At 33.5% G+C, this 14,408-nt stretch overlaps 2 protein-coding genes across 2 annotated transcripts; one reads left to right on the top strand and one right to left on the bottom strand.

Annotated features, from left to right (window-relative positions):
* Positions 1–5,024: 5,024 nt before the first annotated feature.
* LOC111372088 (probable carbohydrate esterase At4g34215) lies at positions 5,025–6,155 on the top strand. The gene has a single exon (XM_022994259.1). The coding sequence runs from the start codon at positions 5,203–5,205 to the stop codon at positions 5,812–5,814; it is 612 nt and encodes a 203-aa protein (XP_022850027.1). The 5' UTR covers positions 5,025–5,202; the 3' UTR covers positions 5,815–6,155.
* A 371-nt stretch (positions 6,156–6,526) lies between these two features.
* On the bottom strand, positions 6,527–6,886 carry LOC111371906 (probable carbohydrate esterase At4g34215). The gene has a single exon (XM_022994058.1). The coding sequence runs from the start codon at positions 6,884–6,886 to the stop codon at positions 6,527–6,529; it is 360 nt and encodes a 119-aa protein (XP_022849826.1).
* Between the last annotated feature and the right edge of the window lie 7,522 nt (positions 6,887–14,408).

Here is a 14,408-nt window from a genome sequence, read left to right as displayed (position 1 = left end):
ATAAGCTTTTAATGAAATTCAATGCTAAAATACAAGTACCTCTAAAGGTAACAGAGGTACTGGAAGAAATTCACCTAAATAATCTTCCAGGTGGTGCTACCTTAATAGAGAGTTAGAGTTTCTCTCTTAAAAGATTGTTGAAAATGATAATTGCAAGGCCATAATAGCTCTAAGCGAGTTATGAGGAACTTGAGAACACGTGGTACTCATGTGTGTGTTCTTACTGGTATTATCATATGGAATAATCGGTTCAAGGCTACACGCTACCTTTGATTCCAACTATACTTTGTTTGAATTACACTATAGTTAGATTCAAATCAAAAGATATCTAATCCTTATGCATGAGTATCGTATATTATGAATATGAGACTTGCTAATTTTGAACAAGTGGGGGATTGATGTGATAATATTGTTCAAAATAAACAACTACAATAAAAATAAATAAATAAAAATTATTTGGTCCATGCGACCATATGGTACAAACCCATGCGGTCGCATGGTGTAATTATTTGGCCGTTGTATGCCGTTTTATCTCGTTGTAAATTCAAAATTGGTGACTTTTGGCTTAAAGTTTGATACCATTTTGTGAATGTGGTGTTTGTCTATATATATTGGATCCATATTGAAGGCAAAAAAGTCACAAAACATCAAAGTTCCATATTACTTCCAAAATCAAATATCAAAGTCTTTAAAAGCCATATTCATATTCATTCTTTGTATTCTTCAAGTTTTATAGGATTTGCACTTGTGCTTTGGTGTTTAAATCCTAGCAAGACTTGTTATAATCCTGCAAACCATTTGCCAACAACCTTCAAAGCATCTCAAATTAATAGGAGAAGAAACAAATATCGTTTGAGGACAACGATATTGTGTTCAAGCCATTCATTGATACAAATTCGTGATTTTTTTTTTTTTTTTGGCATTTCCGGTTCATATTTTTTGATTTCTATTCAAATCCGGTGAAATTTCTCCAACATGATTAGCATGCTAAATTCGAGGTCTGCATTTTGCAGGATGATAAATTGGAGAAAAAAGTTGACTCTTTGGAAAAGAGATGCGAAGCTTTCCAAACGAAGCTAAGGGAAGTTGAGAAGGACAAAAAGAAAATACAACGAGATGAGAAAAAGGCTTTGAGGCTCTAGTTACAAAGGAGGCTCGTTTAGTAGTCGATGTTTCCAGATTTAAGGACTTAGAGCAGGCTAGAGAAAGTCACGTTGCTTACATTGCTAGAACTGATCTGAGATTTTACACCTCAAGAAGGAGCTTCAGTTAGCTAAGGTTAACAGTATGCTATTTCCAAAGACCTGGATAAGATGAGGAGTTAAAAAAATTCATCGATGGACCTGACCACTGCGTACCCATCATCTTAACACTCATTCCTTTTCCTCTCTATGGTGTCATCATAGATTGGCTTCTCCTTAGAGAGCTTTGATTAGAAACACTTTGAATGGGAATGAAATGCGCAATAATTAGATATTATTATCGGAATTCGACATCTCTCTTGCTGCTTGATTTGTGCCTTTCTTCACATGTGTACACTGCACCATTACCTAGTGATGTATGAATAGACTATGATTTGATAGAGTTCGTATTTTGTGCATAAATACATTTATTGATGTTGAACTTCAATCTTTTTATTTTCGAGAGTGAATCCATAAAATAAATAGTGACTTTAATCTAATTATACAATTAGTTTTGTTTGAAAACATATATACAATGTTAAAAATGGAAAAGGAGTTGTAATGAATTTTTCATTGAACCTTCTTCAAGTAGAAAGAATAAATAAGAGAATTTTCAAATGAAAAAAGAAACCGCAATAAATTATGAGCTCTAATTATTCTCCCATTTAATTCCTATTATCACATAGCCTGCTTCAACTTTTATTATTAAAATTTTGGAGTATTAATGAAAATCAAAAATTCGAGAATTAGAGCATGAACATTTTTGCTTAGTTTTAATTTCTTTTTCGTTGAAAAGTTGATGGTTTATTTTTATATATAGATATTAATTTTTCTATTAGAAAATGTTAATGCATAAGCTGCAAAATGGTAAAAGAAAAACGAAAAAAACAATTACAAACAAAAATCAATGGCTATCTTAATATCAATATTTTGTGCCTCAAAGACAAAGGTATTGTATGGTAAAGTGTTTTGTGTATAATGAAATTCTAAGGCGATAGGAAAGTCCTAGAAATATAAATATGACAATTTCTTTAAGTACTGGAGATAAGCACTAAAGATTATAATTTAGTCTTCCATAAGTTGAACGGACATAATTATTTTCGCCATACACACACGGAGATAGACAATCGACGTTCAATGTCATATTATTTTATTTAGCTGAGAAATTTTGAAATGTATTCTTATGGTCCAAGTATTGATTGTCATTTTTGTTAAGCTTTCAAGAGCTCTATAGAACCTTTTCAGAGGTGAAGCCATTACTATCAAAGTTATTGGACATTACCGGTATTGGACTTATGCGTATTTGGACTATAACAGTTGCGTTATACATATAGAAGAAGATAATTTGCATTATTAAAGCAATCTGAGATAGATAGAAAAGGGCTTTCAAGTGCAATGAGCCCTAGTACAATGACCTCTCACAGACCTAAAATTCTTGTTTCTGGCTATTGAAAAATCAAAGCCTTGTGGCATGGATTACCGATGGTGGTTTTAAGTTATTGACAAAGCAACTTATGCTTTTAGTGGATTGGACGCCGAGTCCTGAACTCCAGCTAAAAAAGAAAATGAAACTCGATCTCATGCAATAAATCACATTCATAGGGTCAATGGTTATTGTCATGCGTCTTTCTAAGACCATCTATAAATGAATTCAAAGTTGTCAATCAATTTACATATTTGTAACTACCATAGATAAGCTACCACCATCTTTAGATGATATCTATGATATTATTTCATATAACTTAATTAATGCACTCATGTAAAGAATTAAGAGAACCTATTTATTATTCTTGACTTGATTACAATCAAGAATTCAAGGGTCACATGTCGAGCAATAGAGTCAAACTCAACCCACTTTCCAAACACAATGGATTGATCAGGTTAGGGGGAAAAAAATTACTATTACAATTTTTTCCTTCGTTTTATTTATTTATTTAAAAGTGACAAATGGTTATAGCTAAATTTGATGACAAGTCATATTACTCTTGCACTCTAAATGCAAGAGACGCTACCTGCAACAATCACTATATTTTAAATTTTCTTTGAATAATTGTGAACACCATTTCACAAATAAGATTGACATAGTTTCACCTTATTGAGCCAAATTTGGTTTCCGCATAGGCCAAACTTTTAACAACTTGTAGCAGTGAGATAACATACATTATTGATGCAATTAATCACTTGAAGTAATCAAATTATATGTCCATGGCATGTATTTTAGTTCCAAATTCATGTAGCCAGCAACTTGACAATTTTCCTCTCCTTTTCTTTTCTCCCCATCTTTAGTTCTTCTTTTAGTTTAAAAGAAATATCTTCGTTAATCAATTAAGATTTGAACCACCAGTAGAGGTGGTTGAGTTTTGGGTTGATTAGTTTGGCACAACTGCCGAGTTCTTATGAACAAAAATGTAAAGCAAGTGGACAATAATGATCCAACCCTTTAATATGCAACAAACTATTTTGTCAAATAGAGTAAATGTAGCTATCAATAGTCCTAGAAAAATAACTAGGCATGTTTGGGAGCGATTTTCTAACCCAAAAAATTAATTTTTTGACCGTTATTTTACTATTCTAGTCGTCATATTTAACTTCTTCTCTCACAGGTGGACCCTACTTTTCTCCTAACGGTCTCAAAATCACTTCCAAACAGGCTCCTAGTAACTTTTCGAAGAGAAATAATGATGGCGATCAAGAAATGGAGATAATAATGAGTGCTAGTTTTGAATGTGATGTTGAATTTATAATTTGACTTCGATTGAGTGGTAGAACTAACTTTTAATTTACTAAATTGATGTCTACCAAACAGAGTGATATTTTTGTGCAAACCTTTATTCACAAGAAAATGACATTTTAGACAGCAATTAATTTCCATTTATGTTTTCTTTTCAACTTCTTTAAAGAACAGGTCACGTGTTTGGACAAATAATTTCATACTGGAATTTAATATACTACCCGTTTAGGTAGAAACGAATTTGGACCACAATTATATATCAATTTTAACATTTAATGTCTCTACTTTTGAGAGATGAAATTGGAAGAATTATCTCAACTGTAAATTCTGTAATTTGTTTTAAACGAAGTAAACTCTATCATCAAAAGTAAACAACTTTTTTTAAACCCAACAAGAAGCTATATTATAAAATCATTCGCCAAAATATTTTGAAACATAAATTGAAAAACAAATGTTCCAAGCACAAGTACCAAAGTTAAACGTATAAGAGGCAAAGTTATATATTATAAATTGTTGTAACATATAGGAGTTTCAAACTATCAAAATTAAATATAGTTTTAATTTTTCAGTTTGTTTTTAATTTTCATTTTTAATGCAAATTGGAATTTTGATAAAATCGAGTACATTACATGCAAAAATGTGTCTTGATTTACAAAACCTACTCAACATCGACCCCTATAAATATGATATGGAATTTGATTTCTATTTAACAAACATTCAATCATTCCGATTCCACTAGTAAAGGTTACTTCTGAAGTGCAACATGACTCCTATTTGCATAACTTTAACGATGAAGAACATTTTTTAGAGTAAACACGATGAATCTGATAGAGGGGATTGTAATGTGAATGATATTTGGAACACAATGGGGGTAGTTCATGATAATAATGTAATTATTCCTAGGACAATTGCTGCACACCATGATATCACTTTTACGCATAGAATTCTCGGTGTAATTCAATATTCACAAAAGAGTGTTAGTGAAATTGAAATTTAAGAGCCGTGTACCATCTGTGAAATTGGATAGGAATAAGTTTGAGTATTTGGATTATACTTAAATAACAAATCCTAACATTCAATTATATAAAAAAGGCATCTAGGTGAAAAATCCCTGAAGTTTCAAAATTATATTGACATACTAATCCCTGAAGTTTCAAAATTATATAAAAAATGCATCTAGGTGAAAGTATGAGATTACAATCCAAGTCTAATTCAATTTACCAAAGCTATATATTAATGATAACTACAAATATTACATTTTCATGTTTGTGAGGGAGAAAAACCTTCAAGATGTTTCCTTTAATCATTTTCATGTTCTTGGCTCCCTTCCAATTCCAATCTGAAATTCTAGTAGATGGATGTGCTGGCAAGAGTATATTCATACTTGCCAGCCAGAGCAATATGGCTGGTCGAGGTGGTGTGGCGAATGGGACATGGGATGGTTATGTCCCTGCTGAATGCCGTCCTGAGCCAAGGATTCTACGACTTAACCCTATGTTGAGGTGGGAGGAGGCACATGAACCTCTTCATGAAGGCATTGACCCACTTAATAAAACTTGTGGGGTGGGACCGGGGATTCCATTCGCTAACCGAGTGCTTGAAAGAGATCCTTGCATCGGGGTGATTGGTTTGGTCCCTTGTGCTATCGGTGGTACCAGTATAACCGAGTGGAAACGGGGCTCCCATCATTATAATAAACTCTTGAAGAGGGCTAATGTGGCGCTGCAAGATGGAGGCCAAATTCGGGCTATACTATGGTATCAAGGTGAAAGTGATTCTTTAGATATAATCAGTGCTAGAATGTACAAGGCGAGATTGATAGAATTTTTCATCCGGGGAGATTTAGCTTCCCGAGCACTCCCAATTCTTCGGGTTTTTGGTTACTTTACGAGTTTTCTGTAAGATTTAAGCCCGATGCATCCTTGAACAATAACACTTTTAGGAGTAGGTGAACAGACCGCAAACAATGTTAAGCCACCCAAAAAGTGAACTGAACAAAAAATCCTACTTCATCTCAGCCAAGGATAGTAACTATGGCTGTTGATTGGATGTGTAAGGTGAACTGATATTCTTTAGATTTGAATGTATTTTTTTTCTTGGGCTGAAGTGGAAAGGTGTAGTTTATCATTTTTCATCACCTCCAGTCCCCTTGCATCGATGCATACTACATTGTGAAGTTTGATCTCTAGTTGGGCCTTTCTTACAACCTCGAAATACGGTCCCGCTACTGAAGCCAATGCCACCTGCAACAAATTATCATATAATTTTATGATTTAGTTGATATAAAATATTGAATGTACCAACAAGAAACAAGTAATTAACATGTATATGTATGAGAATCACTTCAAAATGAAAACATATACTTGTCATGTTAACAAAACTTCGAGACTTGTACCAAATGTTGCAGAGACACCTAAGGAACTTTAAATGCCCACGAAACATTAAGCATAAACACAGCCACTATCCTTGGCTGAGATGGTTTAGGATTTTTTGTTCCGTTTACTTTTTGGGTGGCTTAACACTTTTTGTGGTCTGTTCACCTACTCTTGAAAGTGTTTTTGTTCAAGGATGCATCGGGCTTAAAGCTTACAGAAAACTTGTAAAGTAAACATACCTAAAGAGTTGGGAGTGCTGGGGAAGCTAAATCTCCCCGGATGTGAAGGAAAAACTCTATCAATCTCATCTTATACATTGTAGCACTAATTTCATCTAAAGAATCACTTTCACCTTTACACCATAGTATAGCCCGAATTTTGCCTCCATCTTGTAGTGCCGCATTAGCCCTCTTTAAGAGCTGCTTATAAAGATGGGAGCCCCATTTACCACCAATAGCACAAGGGACTAAACCGATCACCCCGATGCAATGATCACCTTCGAGCACTAGATTAGCGAATGACATCCCTGGTCCCACCCCACAATGTTTATTAAGGGCGTTGATGCCTCCATGAAGAGGTTCATGTGCCTCCTTCCACATCAATGTAGGTTAAGTTGTAGAATCCTTGGCTCAGGACGGCATCCGGCAGGGACATAACCATCCCATGTCCCATTCACCACACCACCTCGACTGGCGATGTTGCTCTGGCCGGCAAGTAGAATATACTCTTGCCACCACATCCATAAACTAGAATTTCGGATTGGAATTTGAAGGGAGCCTAGAACATGAAAATAATTAAAGGAAACATCTTGAAGGTTTTTCTCCCTTACAAACTGAAAATCCGATGCTGCAATGCTACTACTCTTCCTCTTTATATATATAGGAGGTTGTGTGGGTGGGGGTGGGAGTGGGGGGGGGTGAGGGTGTTGGTAGTATGGTATGAAAAAGACTAATAATTATTGTCATTAAATGTCTTTGGACAATAAAATTAATATGATGAGAAAGTCTATCTAGAATAATAATTAACAAAGCAATTAGGTACAAGAACATTTTTACATGGTAAAAGTATAAATTTAAGGCGATTATTTGAGATTATTGAACAATTAATTGTATAATGACGAAAATATATAAGTTTTTTGACATCTTTGCTCTTGTATTTGTACAAAAAACCTCGTGATCATATGCATGCACTTTATTAATAAAGTATTTTTTATACGAAGTAAAGCCTTATCATATCATCTTTAAATTCAATCATTTAACATATGACAAATACATCAATTAACTAAACTGCTTCATTTTTATTCATGTGTTTCCATCATTCAATTGTTAATGCATATATAAAATAATATCTCTTCTTGTTATTCTTCGTGTATGACGTCATAATATTCTATAAGAACGTTCTTGCTTAATGAAAAATTATAATATACTTGATATAAATTGCTTAGATGTGTGAGAACAATAAGAAAAGTTAAATTTAAAATTTAGTTAAACAGTTAAAATTATCATGGTGTTTCTTTTTCTGTCATTTATTTTCTCCACGTTTGAAGATTAGGTGTGAAAATTAAATTCAATAAATGTACTTTATTTGACCTCCTTACCTTGATAGTTTTGATATATAAAATAAAATCATTTATGACCATTTTACCTTAGCATAATATTGTGCATTTGATGTGTCAAACACAATAATTATGCATTTGAGATGTCAAATTCGTTAGACCAAATTCAAGTAGTAGTTGTTATCTATGAAAACATTTTAATTTCCTGAAAAATTGATATATGATATCAAACAATTTCGTTATACATTGTACGGGATGTGAAATTTCACACTCAACTTTTCTTGATTGATTTTTGATGTAGATTGAATCTACAAACACACGACAACAATAGCCAAACGGATTGAATTCAGAAACAAACTTTTATTATTTCATGAACAACCAAGAAAATCCTAGGAGGCGTCTTGCAGCGTCTTAAATATGAAAGAAAATATAACCTACTGAGCCAGCAGTCCCAAAATGGGTTGGGCTACAAAATGGAAATAACAAAGGGAAGACTACATAACTACAACATTATAAAAACACATTTCATAAATAACAAACTCATTGAAATATTTCAAAAATCAGGTGGTAAATATATTTAATAAATATATTAAACTATAACTTAATATACATTAATTATTTCCACTCCATGTCACCTCACTCACCCCATCTTATCACCCCACTACACCACCTTCCTTTTACCTCTCCACCGGAGATAGCCATCGGCTCCTTCTCCGGCGATCGTTCAAGCAGCAACTCCGGCGACCGTTCCGACAAACTGCTGTGGCAAACGCTCCGGTGCCTACTTTGGCAAACTGCTCCGGCGACTATTCCACCAATTGTTTCGGCTTTGGTGATAGAAAAATCTCCAAATTTTGTGATGGTTGTAGTGGTGCATTACAGTTATCAGATTTGCAACCGTGTTATCTATGACCATACCTGTGTTACATGTGGCAAATTTATTGACTTATGTTATCCGAGAATCACCGTGACCAACTTTGCCTTAGGTATGACTAATTTTGACCAAATTTGTATTCAGTGTGACTGTCTGTGACCAGATCAATCTCAAGTCATAATCAGTCACAATCAATACAAAATTGGTCACAAACACTTACAATCAGATCTCGAACTAAAAAAATCAGATCTCCAAACCACCACAATAGATTTGTTTGGAAAAATAATAACCATTACCACCACTAACATCTTTAATTCAAATTGATGACCATAAATACTACATTCACCTCAGATCCACAACAATCATTACTACCATAACTTCCACCAACCCTTCAAAAAACACCAACTAGCACCACTACACTTCTCTCGTAAAACTTCAGTGAGAGAAGTGGTAGGCGGTTGGAATCTAGAGGGTGGGTGGGAAAGAAGTCGCAAATCTGATTTTTGGGTAAAAGATTGCCAAACTAATTCTTGGGGGAAGAAATAGAGTGTGTGGGGTTAAAAATTGATAAAAGATCTGGGGTAAATTTATACGGGGTCTGTGACCAATTTTGTATTTAATGTGACTATTTGTGACCAGATCAATCTCAAGTCACAACCGGTCACAATCAACGCAAAATAGGTCACAAACAGTCACAACCAGATCTCGAACAGAAAAAATCATATCTCCAATGGCAACAGCAGATCTGTTCAGAAAAATAATAATCACCACCACTATTAACATCTTTAACTCAAATCAATAACAACAATTATCACTACCTTAACTTCCACCAATACCTTCAAAAAACACAAACCAATTGATTGCTGAATATTTCTCAATAAAGATTTCAAAGATTTTTCTTCAGTTATTTCTTGAAAAGATGAGGAAGATTATCAGAGAGAAGCTGTAGATCTGATTGTTCGTCACCATATGGTCCCCACGTTCACGTTTGGGTTTTCTTCTCCTCACACACTGTTTCTGCTTTAGGTGACCCATGTACTGCATTGGCACTTCCCAAAAATCTAAGCTCATCAACTTTCAAAGAAGAAATTTGTGCGAAACTCCGACGAGAGAAGTGGTAGGTGGCTGGAATTTAAAGGGTGGGGTGGGGAAGAAGCCATCGATGAGATTTTTGGGTAAGAGGGTGCTGATAAATTTTGGAGAAGAAAGAGAGAGTCAGTGAGTTAGAAAATGAATTGGGATATGGGGTAAAAGAAGTGTTTAGGGGTGATAGAATGGGTGGGTGTAATTAATTAATTTAAAAATTAGTATTTATCACCTGATTAATGAAATTCAATCTTTTACCCACTTGTTTTAGAAATGTAATCTTGAAAAGAAGGGATCTAGGTAATTTTCTCAATAACAAATGCTGAAAATAAATAACACAAAAACTTAAAATGCTGTTTTGACACACTAAACGACTTCAAATGCCCAAAAACCCTCGTACGTCACGGCGAAGCGGTGTGTTCAATCCGAAACGCTCGCTACCTTTTCGAAATGGGGTTATGGGCCCAAAACGGATACCAAACGCAAAAGTTACATCAATTTCTTTGAAAGCCGACCATCCAACCATTCCATGTATGACAATGCCTGTTCCTCCACATAAACCTCATCAATTTTCTTTTTTTATTTCTTTTATACTATTCTTCATCTAATACATCACCATACGCTCAAAATACTCATAAAAGCCTACTTTCAAAGGCTGGTTTGTTATCTTCACTATCCCAAGAGTTGATACAGAACATGAACAAAAATTTGAAAATGAGAAATCGATTATTTATTTATTTATTTTTTACTTTAATGTGAATCATCTCATGAATATACCTAACTATTTTGTTGCAATAGAGACACATAACCTTAATGAATTCTCAATCTTTCGGATTCTCTTGATCACTTCTAGCTAGGCAATGAATTATTTGCTTGGTACATGTTACGAATTAAAAAAAAGAAAAAATCTACATATGCACAAAAATATATATGTGGGGGTGGGGGTGGTGGAGGTGGAGGTGGAGGTGAAGGAAAATCACGTCCATTCATATTAAGAGTTTGGTTTATCTTATAACAATTTCATTAAAACTATAACCTAAATGAACCAAAAATGATAAAATTCACGATATGTAGTACATGATGGATTGGATTAATAGAGGTTGGTTATATGTGGACACCAAAAATTCTTATCTATGTGGACATAGTTATAAATTTAGGTTAGTTATTCGTACTAATTATTGACAAACTTTACACTTACTATCACTTATGTTGGGACAAAATGAGTGATTTGTGTATAGATTATGTAATTCAGACAGTGAAGTATAACAAGAATAGCTTAAGTTAGAATAACAAATTAATATAACACAAAAATAGAGAAGAGAATTAGAAAACAAGCATTAGAGAGTCACGTCAAAAACGATATTTTAAAGTCATGTTACCTCCCTTTTGTATGATTACTTTCGATACTACATGACTTCAAAATAAAATCTATATAGCTTACAGTCAGTTCTCGTTCTATAGACACAAGCATAGGAAAATAAAGAACGAGACTTTATCCAACTTTCAAAACCACAATATAGTCTAAAATGTATAGGGAGTATTATAAGCATTTTCAAGTTATATTTCTCCCTTTTATAGTGTAGAAGTTCAACCCAGCATAATGAAAATAAATTAAATTTAAAATAAGTTACAATCTTTAATTATGATTTTTAATTTTTATTAAAATTAAAATTACGATAAAACTGAAAACTTAAAATTATATCTAATCTTTAAAGTTTGAAATTCCTATAGTTACAACAATTTATACTATCTAACTTTGCCTCTTACACATTTAAGTTTGGTACTTGTACGTCCAACATTTGTTTTCAGTGTATGTTTCAACATAAATTGGCGAAATGATTTTAGGATAAAGCTAAACGACTCTCGAGGATGACCGCACCGATAATCACGCACTCACATGAATGCGTGGGTCCCGCATGAATTAAATAATGTCCGACCTCCCATGTGTGTGTATGTGGTCATCCCCACTGTCAAACCCGTTATTCGTGTAGCACGGTTGATGATTTTATAATACAACTTCTTGTTGGATTAAAAAGAAAAGTTTACTTTTGATGATATAGTTCACTTCGTTCAAAATTAATTACAGAATTTACAGTTGTTAAATTCTGAAATTCATATATATATGTGTGTGTGTGGTTCAAATTCAATTCTACCTAAAAGGGGTAATATATTAAATTCCAGAGTGAAATTATTAGTCCGAACACAAGACCTGTTTTTAAAAAAATTGGAAAGAAAATCATAAATGGAAATAAATTGCTGTCGAAATGTCATTTTCTTGTGAATAAAGGTTTGCACAAAAATGCCCTCTGTCTGGAAAACATCTATTTAGTAAATTAAAAGTTAGCTATACTAATCAATCAAAGTCGAATTATAACTTCAACCGCACATTTCAAAACATGTGATCCCTATCATTATTTCCCTTCTAAGACTATTGATAACTACATTTTGAGTCACATTTTTTCAAAAAAATACATTTTTCAACAGTGAATTGACATCATTTCAACCACACATTCTTCAATAAAATAATATTACACGCAAATCCAAAATTTTTTCTTATTTTTTAACCACATATTTTCCATCAATACACTATTCAAAAATGCATTTTGATTCCAATAATGTTGCTCAAACAAGGCTATTCTGTTGGAAAAAATAATTTGTTGCATATTAAAGGGTTGGATCATTACTGTCCATTTGCTGTGCATTTTTCTTCATAAAAACTCGACAGATGTGACAAACTAATTAAGCACCAAAACTCTGCGAAATCTACAAATGGTTCGAATCTTAATTACTTAACGCACCTATTTCTTAAGGGAAAAAGATATATGTACCGAAGGGGGGGTTATCGAACCATGTTCCCCCTCTCACAAAATACACGGGCCCCACGTCTATTTAAAAAAATCCGAACCGTGATCCCCACCTTCTATTGTGAGTAACAAATAAAAGATAAGGTAAAATTTTTAGATACATGTAGTATGGTCCTTTAAAACTACAAGAAGAATTTACCCGGGTAGTGAATTCCTGGTCCCGCCTCTGTAGCTAAACATGTGTATCTTAGTGCCATAAACGTCTTTCAATTGTTTACATCCCACTAGATTTGGGAATAGTAAAGATTCAAAAGCCTCTGACGGGCAGATAAAAGAAAAATAGAGGAAAAATTGGCATGTGGTTGGCTACATAAATTAGGATGATTATTCCAAGTAATTAATTGCATCAATAATGTATGTTATCTCATTGCTACAAGTTGGCTCAATAAGGTGAAACTATGTCAATCTTGTAAAAGGTGTTGATATTATTTCATACAGTAATTTTCTTTTCTTTTTCTTTCTTTTATTTTTTATTTTTTATTTTTTCGGCTAACCCGACCAAACCATTGTGTTTCGAAATTGGGTTGCATTTGACTCTATTGCTCGACATGTGCCCCCTGGATTCTTGCTTGCAATCAAGTCAAGAATAATAAATAGATTCTCTTAAAATCAAAGTAGATTTTCGTTATATAAGTGACATTAATTAATTTATATGAAAAATATCATAAATGTCATTGAAAGATAGCGACATGTTACCAATAGTTAGTTACAATTACGCAAATTGATTGACAGCATTAAATTCATTTATAGGTGGTCTCAGAAAGAAGCATGACAATAACTATTGACCCTATGAATGTGATATATTGCATGCTAATTCAACAATAATGACAAAAATAATTGTTCATCATTGGTGTATAGAGCTCTTGAAAGCTTAACAAAAATGGCAATCAATAAGTGGACCTAAAAATACATTTCGAATGTCAATCGTCTATCCCCTTATGTGTATGGAAAAAATAATTATTTCCGTTCAACTTATGGAAGACTAAATTATAATCTTTAGCACTTATTTCCACTTCACAAGAATTTCTTTATGCAATCGAAACGACTCTCGTTATATAGTCAAAAAGCAATTAAAACTAAGCGAAAAAGTTCATGCTCTAATTCTCAAAATTGAAGAAGGCTATGTGGTAGTAGGAATTAAATGGGAGTGCTGGGGAAGCTAAATCTCCCCGGATGTCAAGGAAGATTTCATCTAAAGAATCACTTTCACATTGATACCATAGTGTAGCCCGAATTTTGCCTCCATCTTGCAGTGCCGCATTAGCCCTTTTCAAGAGCTGATTATAAAGATGGGAGCCCATTACCACTCGGTTATATTAGTATCACCAATAGCACAAGGGACCAAACCAATCACCCCGATGCAAAGATTCTTTTGACCACTCCATTAGCGAATGACATCCCCGTCCCATCCCCTCAAGGTTTATTAAGCTCCTGTTTGGCTCCCATTATTTCCAAATTTTAATGGTTGGAATAATCTTTTCTTGAAAAATGAGTGGTTGAAAAAGAAAGATTTTTTTTTATTTGCGTGTAATATTATTTTATGGAAAATTGTGTGGTTGAATATAAAAAAGAATGAAAATGAGAAGGGGAATGGAGGCCAAATGAGAGCTAAATGGGTCGATGCCTCCATGAAGTGTACTCCGCATCGACTTCTTCAAAGTTCAAAACAAAAACAAAAATGAAAATCAATTGCTATAAATACTTAATTTCTTGTGAACAAAGGTTTGTACAAAATTTATATT

Source organism: Olea europaea, chromosome 23 (assembly GCF_002742605.1).
Source record: "Olea europaea var. sylvestris chromosome 23, O_europaea_v1, whole genome shotgun sequence".
Lineage (NCBI taxonomy): Eukaryota > Viridiplantae > Streptophyta > Magnoliopsida > Lamiales > Oleaceae > Olea > Olea europaea.
Note: the sequence above shows the minus strand (reverse complement) of the source record. Positions and strands in the feature narration are given on the sequence as shown.

Bases quoted from the DNA above. Each gene is read 5' to 3' on its own strand.
- LOC111372088 (XM_022994259.1), top strand. From the start codon at position 5,203: ATGTTTCCTTTAATCATTTTCATGTTCTTGGCTCCCTTCCAATTCCAA.
- LOC111371906 (XM_022994058.1), bottom strand. From the start codon at position 6,886: ATGTGGAAGGAGGCACATGAACCTCTTCATGGAGGCATCAACGCCCTT.